The sequence below is a fragment of the Nerophis ophidion genome, linkage group LG04 (assembly GCF_033978795.1).
Source record: "Nerophis ophidion isolate RoL-2023_Sa linkage group LG04, RoL_Noph_v1.0, whole genome shotgun sequence".
Classification (NCBI taxonomy): domain Eukaryota; kingdom Metazoa; phylum Chordata; class Actinopteri; order Syngnathiformes; family Syngnathidae; genus Nerophis; species Nerophis ophidion.
Genome location: NC_084614.1, coordinates 69284878 through 69297784, shown reverse-complemented (window position 1 = coordinate 69297784; position 12907 = coordinate 69284878). Strand labels below are relative to the sequence as shown.

The window sequence follows — 12907 nt, the reverse complement described above, 5'->3', positions numbered from 1 at the left end:
GGTAACAACTTGTCCAGGGTGTACGCCGCCTTCCGCCCGAATGCAGCTGAGACAGGCTGCTGCACCCCCCGCAATCCCGGTATTGGTTAAAATGTGAACTCTACACATCTCTACCTCACACTAGTCTGCCCGAGAATAAAAAGACTCTCCTATAGCTTTAATCAAGTGTTACCAAAACGGTTCATTAGTTTTTCTAAACTGATTTGTTTTGCTTTTCCTGTTGATTGCTCACATATGACATGGCCAATTATGTAAATTAGACATGGGGTCATTTACTGACCTCACTTACCACCCAGGCACAAAGGCCACAATTGCAGTCCTGCGGGAAAAGGACACACATTTTGGAAATTGTACTTTTACTTAAGTTGTGTTGAAAATGTTTACTTTGCATATTTGTGAATGTAGCAAATGTACTCTTAATTTGATGGTGCTACCTATATAAAAAAAAAATGCTGCAGCTACGAATCAGGCAGAGGTTGTTGTCCCATAAGGTAATGCACTTTTTATTTGACAGGAAGGTGCTTTGACAAGACGTGATGTTGTGTAACTGCATCTTTTGTAAGTACAATACTGTATGCCTGTAATTGTTCTTAATATGTACAACTGTATTTAAAATGGGTTCAGTACCCAAGAGAGGTTTAGACTGGTTTGAAAACGATTCTGCAAATAATCACTTTTATACAATAATAAAATGAGTAACTAATCAGTAATTTAACTTTCTGCTATATCTTAAATTGGTTATATTTTAGTAGATTTACAAACGTTTACTTACGTAGAACATTGTTTTATTTCCACTTGTGCTTATTGTTAATATACACCAATTTATCATACTATTTTTAGGACTAAGGATTGCCTGTGTTCATGCTAAACCGCAGTGAAATTCCCGACGGTTAGTATTACCATTTCAAATTTTAATTAGCACAAAACTGTGATTGATTAATACACTGCTATTAACTTGAGGTGATTTCTCATTTCCTAGCACAGCAGCTACTGTGCTAATCGCTAGTTACTTTTGATGCTAACATGACCACAAGTCACATTGTCGTACCCCAATCTAAACTTGTACAAACACATGAGTGATGTCCGAGAAACTAAAATATTCAAATGCAAACGGTTTTGCCTTATTTATACTAATTAAACAAAAGTGAGTTAAAATCAATGCACGCCAAAACAACGCATCATAAGAACAATTTCTTATTAACTGATGAAAGCTAAACAGTTACAGAGTCAGAACTGTTGCTGTGAAATAACTCTGGAACTAATCTGTCATTGTCAATGTACTAACTTATGTTCACTTCATCCTTTTGCTCTGTTATATTAGCCTGGCACACAGTTATTTTAGGACTTGTTTATATTGAATTTAATCGTTTACATTGTAGAAAGAGAGCAAAATCTACCAAGTCCAATTTATTGCGCGTGAAATACACCTAGCCAATAAAGCTGATTCAACAATAACATGATACTAATGATAACTGAGGTCACAATAACCATGATATGAAATGTACAAATCGTCTCATCCATAGTGTTTACTGCATCATACTGAGGGCTGTATTTATTATTTTGTCACACAGAGTACTACAAAGAGTCCTTTCTCAGCTGGACTCTGCTGTGAACTACAATAATGAAGACATCTGATAATTAAGCATTATTATCTCTATAAGTGCTGTGAACTACAATAATGAAGACATCTGATAGTTAAACATTATCTGTATAAATGCTGTGACCTACAATAAAGAAGACATCTGATAGTTAAACATTATCTGTATAAATGCTGTGACCTACAATAAAGAAGACATCTGATAATTATGCATTATTGTCTCTATAAATGCTGTGTACTACAATAATGAAGACATCTGATAATTAATCATTATCTCTATAAATGCTGTGAACTACAATAATGAAGACATCTGATAATTAAGCATTTATATCTCTATAATCGGCTGTTTTTTAATAGAAATGTTGTGTTGGACATTGTATCTAATCCTTTTTAAAAACACAGAGTATGTGACCCCAGCAAAAAACACCTTTTCACAATTTCTCTCTAACAAAAACAGCAGATCAGCAGCTGAATACGCACCATTTTCGTCTTTCAGGTGCGAAAAACCGCAAGAAGGTGCCGGTCCTTTGACTCACTTTGTTGTGCACTAATTGTCCCTGCGTCATTACGAGGCCTACATAACAACCGCTGTATTCAGGCCCTAAATGCTAACGGTTCGCCGCATTAGTCAAATTCCCAGCGAGAGTAAGGAACTTCACAAGGAGTCTTTGATAGGGTATTTGTTGTTGCTGCTGCTGCAACGCCCTGAACTCTGCACGACCTTGTCTGCTTCCCAAGCAGAAACATTAATTACATCAAATATTTGTGGAGGGCAGGGGGGGGAACTTCCTCAATTTGGAAGCATAGCAGAATGCCTTTGCGAGTCAACATACATCACAAATACACTCATTATTTATCGCTAATGTGTTTTATTTTAGCTGCCTCCGATTAGACTTTGATTTGACTTATACCACAAACACGTCAGTGAGAGCCAAGTCATGCGATCTCTACTCCCCATTTCCATATCACCCGTCATCATTCAGAAGATAAATCTCAAATATTTCTGCTCTATTGCTCAAGGATGCATCATATTATAAAGAATGTGATCGCTTGTTCTTCTGTAAAAAGCAGAAATTGTAAACAACCATCATGGAGACACAAATGACATGGCTACGTGTAAACAAAATAAAGTAAATAGGACTATTTTTATAACTTAATAAAAATAAACATTATCTTGCTCAGTGGCCTTGTGGTTAGAGTATTCGCGCTGAGATCAGTAGGTCGTGACTTCAAACCCTGGCCGAGTCATACCAAAGACTATAAAAATGGGACCCATTACCTCCTGCTTGGCACTCAGCATCCAGGGTTAGAAATTGGGGGTTAATTCACCAAAATAATTCCCGAGCGCGGCTCACTGCTCCCCTCACCTTGCAGGGGGGTGGAACAAGGGGATGGATCAAATGCAGAGGATAATTTCACCACACCTAGTGTGGTGAAATCCTCCATCCATCCATCCATCCATCCATCTTCCGCTTATCCGAGGTCGGGTCGGTGTGACTATCAGTGGTACTTTAATTTTACTTCTAACTTTAAAGGGTAACATTATCACCAGACTTATGTAAGCGTCAATATATACCTTGATGTTGCAGAAAAAAAGACCATATATTTTTTAACCGATTTCCGAACTCTAAATGGGTGAATTTTGGCGAATTAAACGCCTTTCTATTATTCGCTCTCAGTGTGACGTCACATAGGTAGTCAATCCGCCATTTTCTCAAACACATTACAAACAACGAGTCAAATTAGCTCGGTTATTTTCCGTTTTTTCGACTGTTTTCCGTACCTTGGAGACATCATGCCTCGTCGGTGTGTTGTCGGGTGTAACAACACCATCAGGGACGGATTCAAGTTGATTTACGTGGAGTGTGCATCGATTAGCACCGCATGCTAATCGATGCTAATATGCTATTTAGGCTAGCTGTATGTACATTTGTAGCTATATTTGCATCCAACCTTTCCCTCCACCCACATTTATTGCCAAACAAACACTTACCAATCGATGATGCGTAAGTCCCTCGTTTGGTCTGCACATTTTACCGGCGATGCTAAGACAGACATGGCACAGAGATGTATGGATATCCTGCGACACTCAATTGTTGGTTGGAAGGCGATCGCCGAATAGCTTCAATAGCTATTCGTTTAATAGCTTCAGTTTCTACTTCAATTTCGTTTTCGCTATCTGCCTCCATACTCCAACCATCCGTTTCAATACATGCGGAATCTGTTGAATCGCTTAAGCCGCTGAAATCAGAGTCTGAATCCAAGCTAATGTCGCTATATCTTGCTGTGCTATCCGCCATGTTGGCATCACTAGATGACGTCACAGGAAAATGGACGGTAGATTTACAGATAGCGAAAATCAGGCACTTTAAATCCTTTTTTCGGGATATTCCATTATGGGTAAAATTTTGAAAAAAACTTCGAAAAATAAAATAAGCCACTGGGAACTGATTTTTATTGGTTTTAACTCTTCTGAAATTGTGATAATGTTCCCCTTTAACTTAACTTGAAGCGGAAACTAGAAAATTACCGTGACTCTTAAAGATATTACACTGGAACCAGTTTATGTCAACATAACCGGAACCAAATCTAGCCATTGCTTGCACATTCACTTGGGACTTTTGTCCAAACATGGGAATGGCCAATTATTGAATCTATGACAGTTTGTTGACATTGTTAATCTGTATTAATTTGTCCATGTTTTTATAATTTCATACTGTTAAGTAGGTGGCTAACAAAATATAACTTTTTTCTGAAGTTGCTGTGATAGAATTATTCTGAAGCTTACTTTGCACTGAACATTAAGCGACTGTGTGCACGTGTTATCGCAGCGTAATTAGACAGTAAATAAATAAATGATAAATGGGCTGTACTTGTATAGCGCTTTTCTACCTTCAAGGTACTCAAAGCGCTTCAGTAGATACGTTAATATTTCACAATGCTTAGCAATGATGATGAAGTTAATACTACAACACACAGCAACATAAACATAAATACCACCAACTCTTGAAAAAGGCAGGCTCTATCTTAGGCGCAATGTTTAAAGAGACTTCCAGGCTTCAGACTAATCATTGGACCGGATTTGTGCGGCCACTGACTTTGACAGATAAATTTGTGAGATAGATATATCACTAAATAATAAATAACGTCCGGAAACAATTTAATCATGAAAATAATCAAATCAAATAAATGATTCAATATTGAAATAAATGTTCAACTAATTACATTTATTTTTACATCAAATACATTTATGACACCTTTAACATTTTTGTATTGTATTAAAATTATGATTAATTAGACAAATTGAAGTAATTATTTAAAGATGCATTTAATTTTGTCTCATGAAATAAAACATTGAATAATTAATACAATCGGGAAATACAATAATTAAATGATTCACTAATTAAATATACTTTTACAATAAATTGATGTACAACAATAACATGTATGCATTTAATTACAATTATGATTAATTAAAGACACCAAGTAATTATAAAGACTTATTTGATTTTGTCTCAAATAGATAAATCATTAATTAATACAATCGGGAAATAATTTCATCATGAAATAAAATAAAATCAATAATAATGATTTTAAATAAATGATCAATCATTTTAAATAATTAAATGTACTTTTACATCAAATACACTTATAACATTTATGTATTTTATTACAAAAAAATAAATTATTTAAAGACTATTTATTTGATTTAGTTCCATTTGACCCTCTATGGTCATATGGTCGTTCGTCTGTTTATGTCAACGTCAACTTAAGCAGGCACTTTTTAGTAATACGAAGAAAATTGTTGGTGACAAACGGGTTGTCGACTTAAGCGGGTTGCACCACCTACATATTATAATGGATTTTCCAGAAGTTACTTTCTTCCGGTTTACTGTTAAAATAAAAATGTCCTTGTTGGAGGTACCAAACCCCACCAGTTTCATTCGCGCATTCACCGAACCCTTCTTTAGTGCAAAAAACAATATTTTTTTTTCCAAATTCAAGTCAAAGTTCCATCCATCCATTTTCTACCGCTTATTCCCCTTTGGGGTTGCGGGGGGTGTTGGTGTCTATCTCAGCCACAATCGGGCGGGAGGAGGGGTACACCCTGGACAAGTCGCCACCTCATCGCAGGGCCAACACAGATAGACAACACACTCACATTCACACACTAGGGCCAATTTAGTGTTGCCAATCAATCTATCCCCAGGTGCATGTCTTTTGAAGTGGGAGGAAGCCGGAGTACCAGGAGGGAACCCACGCAGTCACGGGGAGAACATGCAAACTCCACCCAGAAAGATCCCGAGCCCGGGATTGAACCCGGGACTACTCAGGACCTTCGTATTGTGAGCCAGACGCACAAACCCCTCTAACACCGTGCTTCTGCAAGTCAAAGTTATATGTTTTTTTTACTGGGGCACAAAATGAACCGTGTGTGAACATCACCCTGTTCAAAGAACAAAATGAACACAGTGCATGAACTCACAACAAATTACACACCTGCAAATCAGATGGAAAATTAGAGGGAACATTGTTTGGGGGTATCGATAATAGTATATTGGGAGACGTTTTTATTTGCACGATGAGTCGAGTGTGTCTTGACCTCCGCGGCAGAGGGTCCGCCGAACCCCTGAGGCCGACTCACCGAACACCTAGGGTTAGATCGAACCCAGGTTAAGAACCACTGTGTTAGAGGCTTTTGCTTAATAGTCAAGCAATTTCCTGAGGATTTTGTAAAATAAAGAAATAAAAACACCCCTCGTTACAAATACGAACAGATCAATGAAGCATCAATTGAAACAAATCGCCCAGTTGCGAACCATTATGTCACCGTGCTGGTGAGTAGTGGGTGTCAACATGGCGACCTCTAATTGCGGTACAAGCCAGCCAGCTGGGCGAGCTCGTTTCAGATCAGCTGATTCCACTTCTGCTCCCAACTTGTCTCCTCGGCTCACATTAGTATGGAACACATGAGAAATCTGTTTTCATCAAAATAGGAAAGAGGTAAAAGACAATAAAAAAAAAAGGACCAGAGAGCACGGAAATGGAATTGAGTGGAGAAAAGAGGCCTTATAGTATAGTAGGAGCCTGCGATAAGGCGGAAAATATGCTGCTGAAGAGGCTTATCAGCAGGCAATGGCAGCCAAGGTTGTTGCCTCAATAAAATGGAGGAAGTGCGGAGATTGGAAAGGTAATATCAGCGACTAATTTCCTTTAGTGACTATGGGGGATTTTTTTTTTTATATTATTTTGAACGAGACAGGAAAAATGCTCTTCTTTCAGCGGCAATCATGAAATCACTCTTAGGACAACAACAGTGCCTCTACTGGTTGTGGCCAAGTCGTGCACTCCGTCAAGATGCGGTTGCTCTACAAGGAAGTTGACCGCAAACGACAGAATTCTCAAATTATTATGCGTTTAATTTGGCGTTCTGCCGTAGGAGGAGGCCAGTAGGAATTCAAGTTGTTTTGCTATTCCTTAAGGTTTTTTTCAAAGAAGAAGAATACGAACACCTACTCAGTGGCCTAGTGTGTCCGCCCTGAGATCGGTAGGTTGTGAGTTCAAACCCCGGCCGACTCATACCAAAGACTATAAAAATGAGACCCGGTACCTCCCTGCTTGGCACTCAGCATCAAGGGTTGGAATTGGGGGTTAAATCACCATAAATGATTCCCAGGCGCGGCACCGCTGCTGCCCACTGCTCCCCTCACTTCCCAGGGGGTGATCAAGGGGATGGTTCAAATGCAGAGGAGACTAATTTCACCACACCTAGTGTGTGTGTGACAATCATTGGTACTTTAACTTTTAACATGGAGTTGCACCAGGGAAGAGGATTCATATCGAAAATGTCCCTTGTTAAGGTATGCTATTGAAGTGTATGAATATAATATATACGTAATACTTAGTGTCAAAGTACAACCTTTTTATAGTTTTTGAAATTTTAATATTTGCGAGAATATTGGGCCTACAAACTTGTGTGACAGTTTAGAGTTACGACTGCTATCGTGTATGACATTATGCGCATATACACATCCATTGTGATTGGTTGTTTGCTGTTTGTACTCTGGGTGCCCGAAACCGATATTGGAGCATTGTGTTGGCAGATACCTATATTGATTTGTTACGATATCAGCCATAATCATACATACGTTATTATTTTGTCGTTTTAGAAAATATTTTATCAAGTGAAATTTGTAAGAGAGAAGAATAGTATGAAAAACACTAATTTATTATGAACAGTCTGGAATGGCTGCGATGAGGTGGCGACTTGTCCAGGGTGTAACCCGCCTTCCGCCTGAATGCAGGTGAGATAGGCTCCAGCACCCCCACGTGACCCCGAAAAAGGACAAGCGGTAGAAAATGGATGGATGGATGGAGTCTGGAATGGACTTATGCTGTCTTTAAAGGGGAACTGCACCTTTTTATTTGGAGTTGTGCCTATCATTCACAATCCTTATGAAAGACAAGCACCCATGTTTTTTTCAAATACATTCTAACTCATAAGCAAAGACTAGCAAATGTCAGCTAACAATGGAGACAATGGGAGTCGGTTTATTCCGCCTATAAAGTACTCTAAAAAACTTCCATCAACCTTGTGTAAATTGTACTTGTATTGTAGTAACAGGTACATACATAATGTCCTGACATAATATTTACGTATTTTGCTCATTTTAAGCATACGGCGGTGCATTAATTTCACATCAACAACACTAATGATAATGGCAGACTTCATGAGAGATGAAACCAACTTCTTTGGTACAAATCATGATCCACAAACTTATATTTTTGAGCCTGAATATACCAAAGGATGAGTTACAAGTTTTAGATGTTGAATCAGCAAGTAGCAGTATTGCTCAGTGATAAACAAGAAATACACTACAAACATAATAAAACAACCACTTACTGTACAATGTCTGCTTTCACTGGGATGCTAACTGATGGGATGTTTCTATCTTTCCATTTAGATGAAGAATTAATCATAATCCTCACACAAAAAAACAGACGCGTCTTCATGTCTTTTTTGCCATGTTCAGGTATGAGTTGGATTTCAAAGGTGAACGATTTCTCAGTTGATTGCCACATCCTTCCACTATAGAAGTGAGAAGCATGATATATAAACTATAATTAACTTCTACTAACTTAGAGGCGATGCAGCAGCTCCCTGGCTCAGTGTGTCAGTAGCTGCATAGGTCACAACGTTTCGAATAGTAAGCGCTTATAATACAATGTTGCAAATATTTGATTAATGTTCAGGTCTCAAGATGTAAATTAGAATATTGCTGGCGTTTTTTTCTTTTTTTTTTTCTTAGATGGCTTTATGGGCGCAATCGAGCCCTCCCATTAGCAGCATTGTTGGCCATCTCATACTAGCTGTGTATTACAAATTACAATGCATACACAAAAGAAAAAACATGTGTTCTGGTCTTATGTAGGGATTGTGAATGATAGGCAAATTTCCCCTAAAGTTCAGTTCCTCTTTGAGTTGAAATGGAGTTGTATTTTTTTATTTGTAAAATACTTTTTAAAGTTAAGCTCATGATGCAGTAATGATGCGGACATGTTTGTTACTGGATACTTTCTAATACTTCTACCATGGAGACTTTGTATGTGTAAGTAATATGCATTTGACAAATGTGCTGTTTTAAATTGCAATATTCAATTAAGGACACTTATGTATGTCTAGCTTGTATGCTATTGTTCGCTTAGTTGTAATGTAGCTGCTAGCTGAAATTCTAGCTGCTAATTGAAAAAAGACTAACTTTGTGTTTATTGGAGGACATTTAGAGTGGCTGTCCAGTTTTGCGCAAGTAAACACTGCAGGACTGCTTGTATCAGGGATTTTACATGCAAATCGATATCATTTGATAATTTTTTTTGTTGTTGTTGCTGACATCAGCATCTGATCGGGACACCCTCTTGTGTATACTCCGATTTCAGATCAACAGTTGAGATAAGTGACATTTGTACCACATTGATCATTTCCTGCTCCAATCGCAGTGTCGCTCTTTATTTGCTATTTTTTGCCTGTGCTGTGGTTGCTTATTAGATCGACACGCTAGGAAACAGCGCCCCGTGTGTTTCGGCAAATAAATTACACATCAGCGTCAGAAACAAAAGGTGTTAATATAGAAAAAAAATACACAAATAAGAATAACATGCATTATAGATATAACACACATGAATACAAATACAATAAAAAATACTTAAAAATGTGAATACAAAATTTTACCACCATGAATTGATTAACGTGGACTTAAACAAGTTGAAAAACGTATTCGGGTGTTACCATTTAGTGGTCAATTGTACGGAATATTTACTGTGCAATCTAGTAATAAAAGTTTCAATCAATCAATCAAAACCTAAAGTGTGAAATTAACTACCTTTTAAATTATAAACTCAAAGTAAATCCAAATTAAAATAAGGAAATAAATTAAAGTAATTAAATGTTTTTTAAAATTATATTTATTTCTAAATTTTTTTATATTTATAAAAAAAAAAAGAAAAAGTAATCCAAATGCTTCTAAGTTTCCTCTAGCTGACTGATTTTCTAGTCCAGGAGAAACAAGCTCAATCTGTAAGTTAACCTATGAATTCAACCTCTCTTCTGACCGCCATTTTACTCCCCACCATGCTGCTTCTTTATTATGTTTGGCGGACGGCACCATGTGCAATTAGGCGTCGCTCTGAAGACCTTAAATTGACTCAGCAGCACCACCTGAATTACGGGTACTCTGAGTGCAAGTCTATAGATAGTGCAGGGTGGAATATTACTGCGAAAAGTTATAACTTAATGAAAATTGTTTTTACACTTGCGAATGGTTTTTAAATTGAAGAAAATGATTATACTTGCATATCTTTTATTGGGAAAAAAAATGTTTTTTTTTTGTTTTTTTTACTTTTAATTTTTTGGGCATAAGTAAAACCTTTTTTTGGTGTGTTTGTGAAGTTTTGGCAGGAAATTCACTCCATAGAACAGGTTTCTCATCGTTTACCTAAAACAACCCAAAAGACTAGATTTCATCGTGAACATCCCATCTCTGATAATTTGCAGAGAAGACAGTCCATGAGACCCACAAGCCAAAAGTATGACTTATTTGATGGAAAACCCCAAAACAATATTTGTCAGCAAAGCCTGGTTGAGCTCACATGGTGCATTCAGGGAACTTAACCTGCTTAAGCACATAATAGCCTCTAAAAAGAAAAAAAGGCCACTACCACTGAAGGCCTCAGCAACATCTCTTTGGGTTGAATGCAGACCCTGAACGCAACATAAAGAAGTGATTATATAGTAGGACACAGGTTTAGTTACAGTAATACACAAAATATGAATATACCGTACACTCCCCCCAGCTACAGACGGTACAACGCCATCAAATGACAACTCGTTATAGGCCTGGTTATCGCTACTAACGAACGGTCTTCTTTTTAAAAAACACATTTAATTAGTGCGTATGATGCGTTCAATGAACCACCGGAACTAGCTTAAATGGCACCGCTATCCTTTTAAACGCCACTCTACATTTGTAAACCGTGTCTTTTTTTCTTTCTAGTTGATAATTATCATGGCTGACTTACCTTGTTTTGGAGGCCAGGAAGGCGAGTTTTATTAATCCATGGGTGCAAATCTGGATGCCCTCTTTCTCTATACTCGCCACTTTCAAGCTGTGCTCTAAAATGTGAAGCTCCATCTTTTACGTCTTCTCATTGGAAGGGGCAGCTAAGTAAAAACAACACCATTAAAATAGCAATAAAGCTAGGGCACTTTCAAATCACATGCATGAATAAATAAATAGGCTTGACACGCCAAAGTCGTAGAGAAAAGAGAGAGACAGAGAAGAGAGAGGCAGAGGGAGGAATGAAGAAAGCAGAGGTTAAAAAAAAAAGGAAATAAAAAATGGACCTTCTTCAAGGCTGTGATGAGACGCTTCCGGTTATAAGTTTTCAAAACAAGACTTACCAGAGAACATTTGTCCGAGTAGTTCTGCGCGATTCATTGTTTTTTTTTGTGAATCCCTAAATCTGCTGAATACATTTAAATTTAATAACACATCGTGTGAATAATCAATGTGAAAAAAATAAAGGCAATAACAAGAAATTCAATACCCTTGTTTCGAAATGAGCAGGTCCAAACCGGAAGTAGCTTTCATTTGGGTTGCGGGAGCTTGTTGCAGGTTTTCAATGGGTCCCCATGTTTGCTCTCTTTAGATTGGAATAGTCAGCAGCTGGTCGCAGTGAAACAAACAACCTGCCACTCAAACTCAGAAGGGGCGTGTCCGCAGAGAAGGGCATGATGGGCAATGTTGTTCTGGTCAATAAATGACGCTATACCACCAGATGGATAAACACAACTAAAGGGATTTTGACATAATTTGATTATGGTTTGAGAAAAGAAGCTTTAATCCGTTCTGCTGGATTTCAAAGAGCAATTACAAAAGAGCTTTTTCTGCAAAATATGTACCTCCAAAACCAAAAAGGCTGGAATATGCATAGTAAGTACAATTAAAAGCATGTACTATAATCCACACATTTTCCCCACCTCTGGTTTACGTATTTTATTTGAATATCAAAACAAAGGTTTTGTTTTGGATAAAAACAATAAAAAAAAAACAGATGTGATTTTCTGTGTACTAACCCCAATTGTTGGCCTATAAATAAAGTTAAAGTACCATTGATAGTCACACACACACTTGGTGTGGTGAAATTACCCTCTGCATTTGACCCCTCCCCTTGTTCCACAAACCCTGGGAGGTGAGGGGAGCAGTGAGCAGCAGCGGTGGCCGCGCTCGGGAATCAAAAGCATAACGGATATAGTTTTTAAAGGCCTACTGAAACCCACTAATACCCACCACGCGGTCTGATAGTTTATATATCAATGATGAAATATTAACATTGCAACAAATGCCAATACGGCCTTTTTAGTTCACTAAATTACAATTTTAAATTTCCCGGGAGTTTTGTCTTCGAAACGTCGTGTAATGATGACATGTACGCAAGACGTCACGGGTTTTTAGGAAGTATGAGCGCTGCGCACACACACAGCTAAAAGTCGTCTGCTTTAACGAGATAATTACACAGTATTTTGGAGTTCTGTGTTGCTGAATCTTTTGCAATTTGTTCAATTAATATTGGAGAAATCAAAGTAGCAAGATGGAGTTGGGAAGCTTTAGCCTTTAGTCACACAAACGCAAGGTGATTCCTTGTTTAAAATTCCCGGAGGTGAAACTTTCCTATGGATCAGAGCGCGGTCAAACAGACATGGATCCCTACCAAATGTCAACCAGCAAGTTTCGGTGAGAAATTTGTGGTTAA

At 37.8% G+C, this 12907-nt stretch overlaps 1 protein-coding gene across 1 annotated transcript in view; it reads right to left on the bottom strand.

Annotated features, from left to right (window-relative positions):
* Nucleotides 1-11493, bottom strand: part of castor2 (cytosolic arginine sensor for mTORC1 subunit 2) — a 34699-nt gene extending 23206 nt beyond the window's left edge. Inside the window, exon 1 of the mRNA XM_061898888.1 lies at nt 11174-11493. Within this exon, the coding sequence (XP_061754872.1) occupies nt 11174-11286 (113 nt within the window). The 5' untranslated portion in view covers nt 11287-11493. The remainder of the gene's footprint in view (nt 1-11173) is intronic.
* Nucleotides 11494-12907: the final 1414 nt, after the last annotated feature.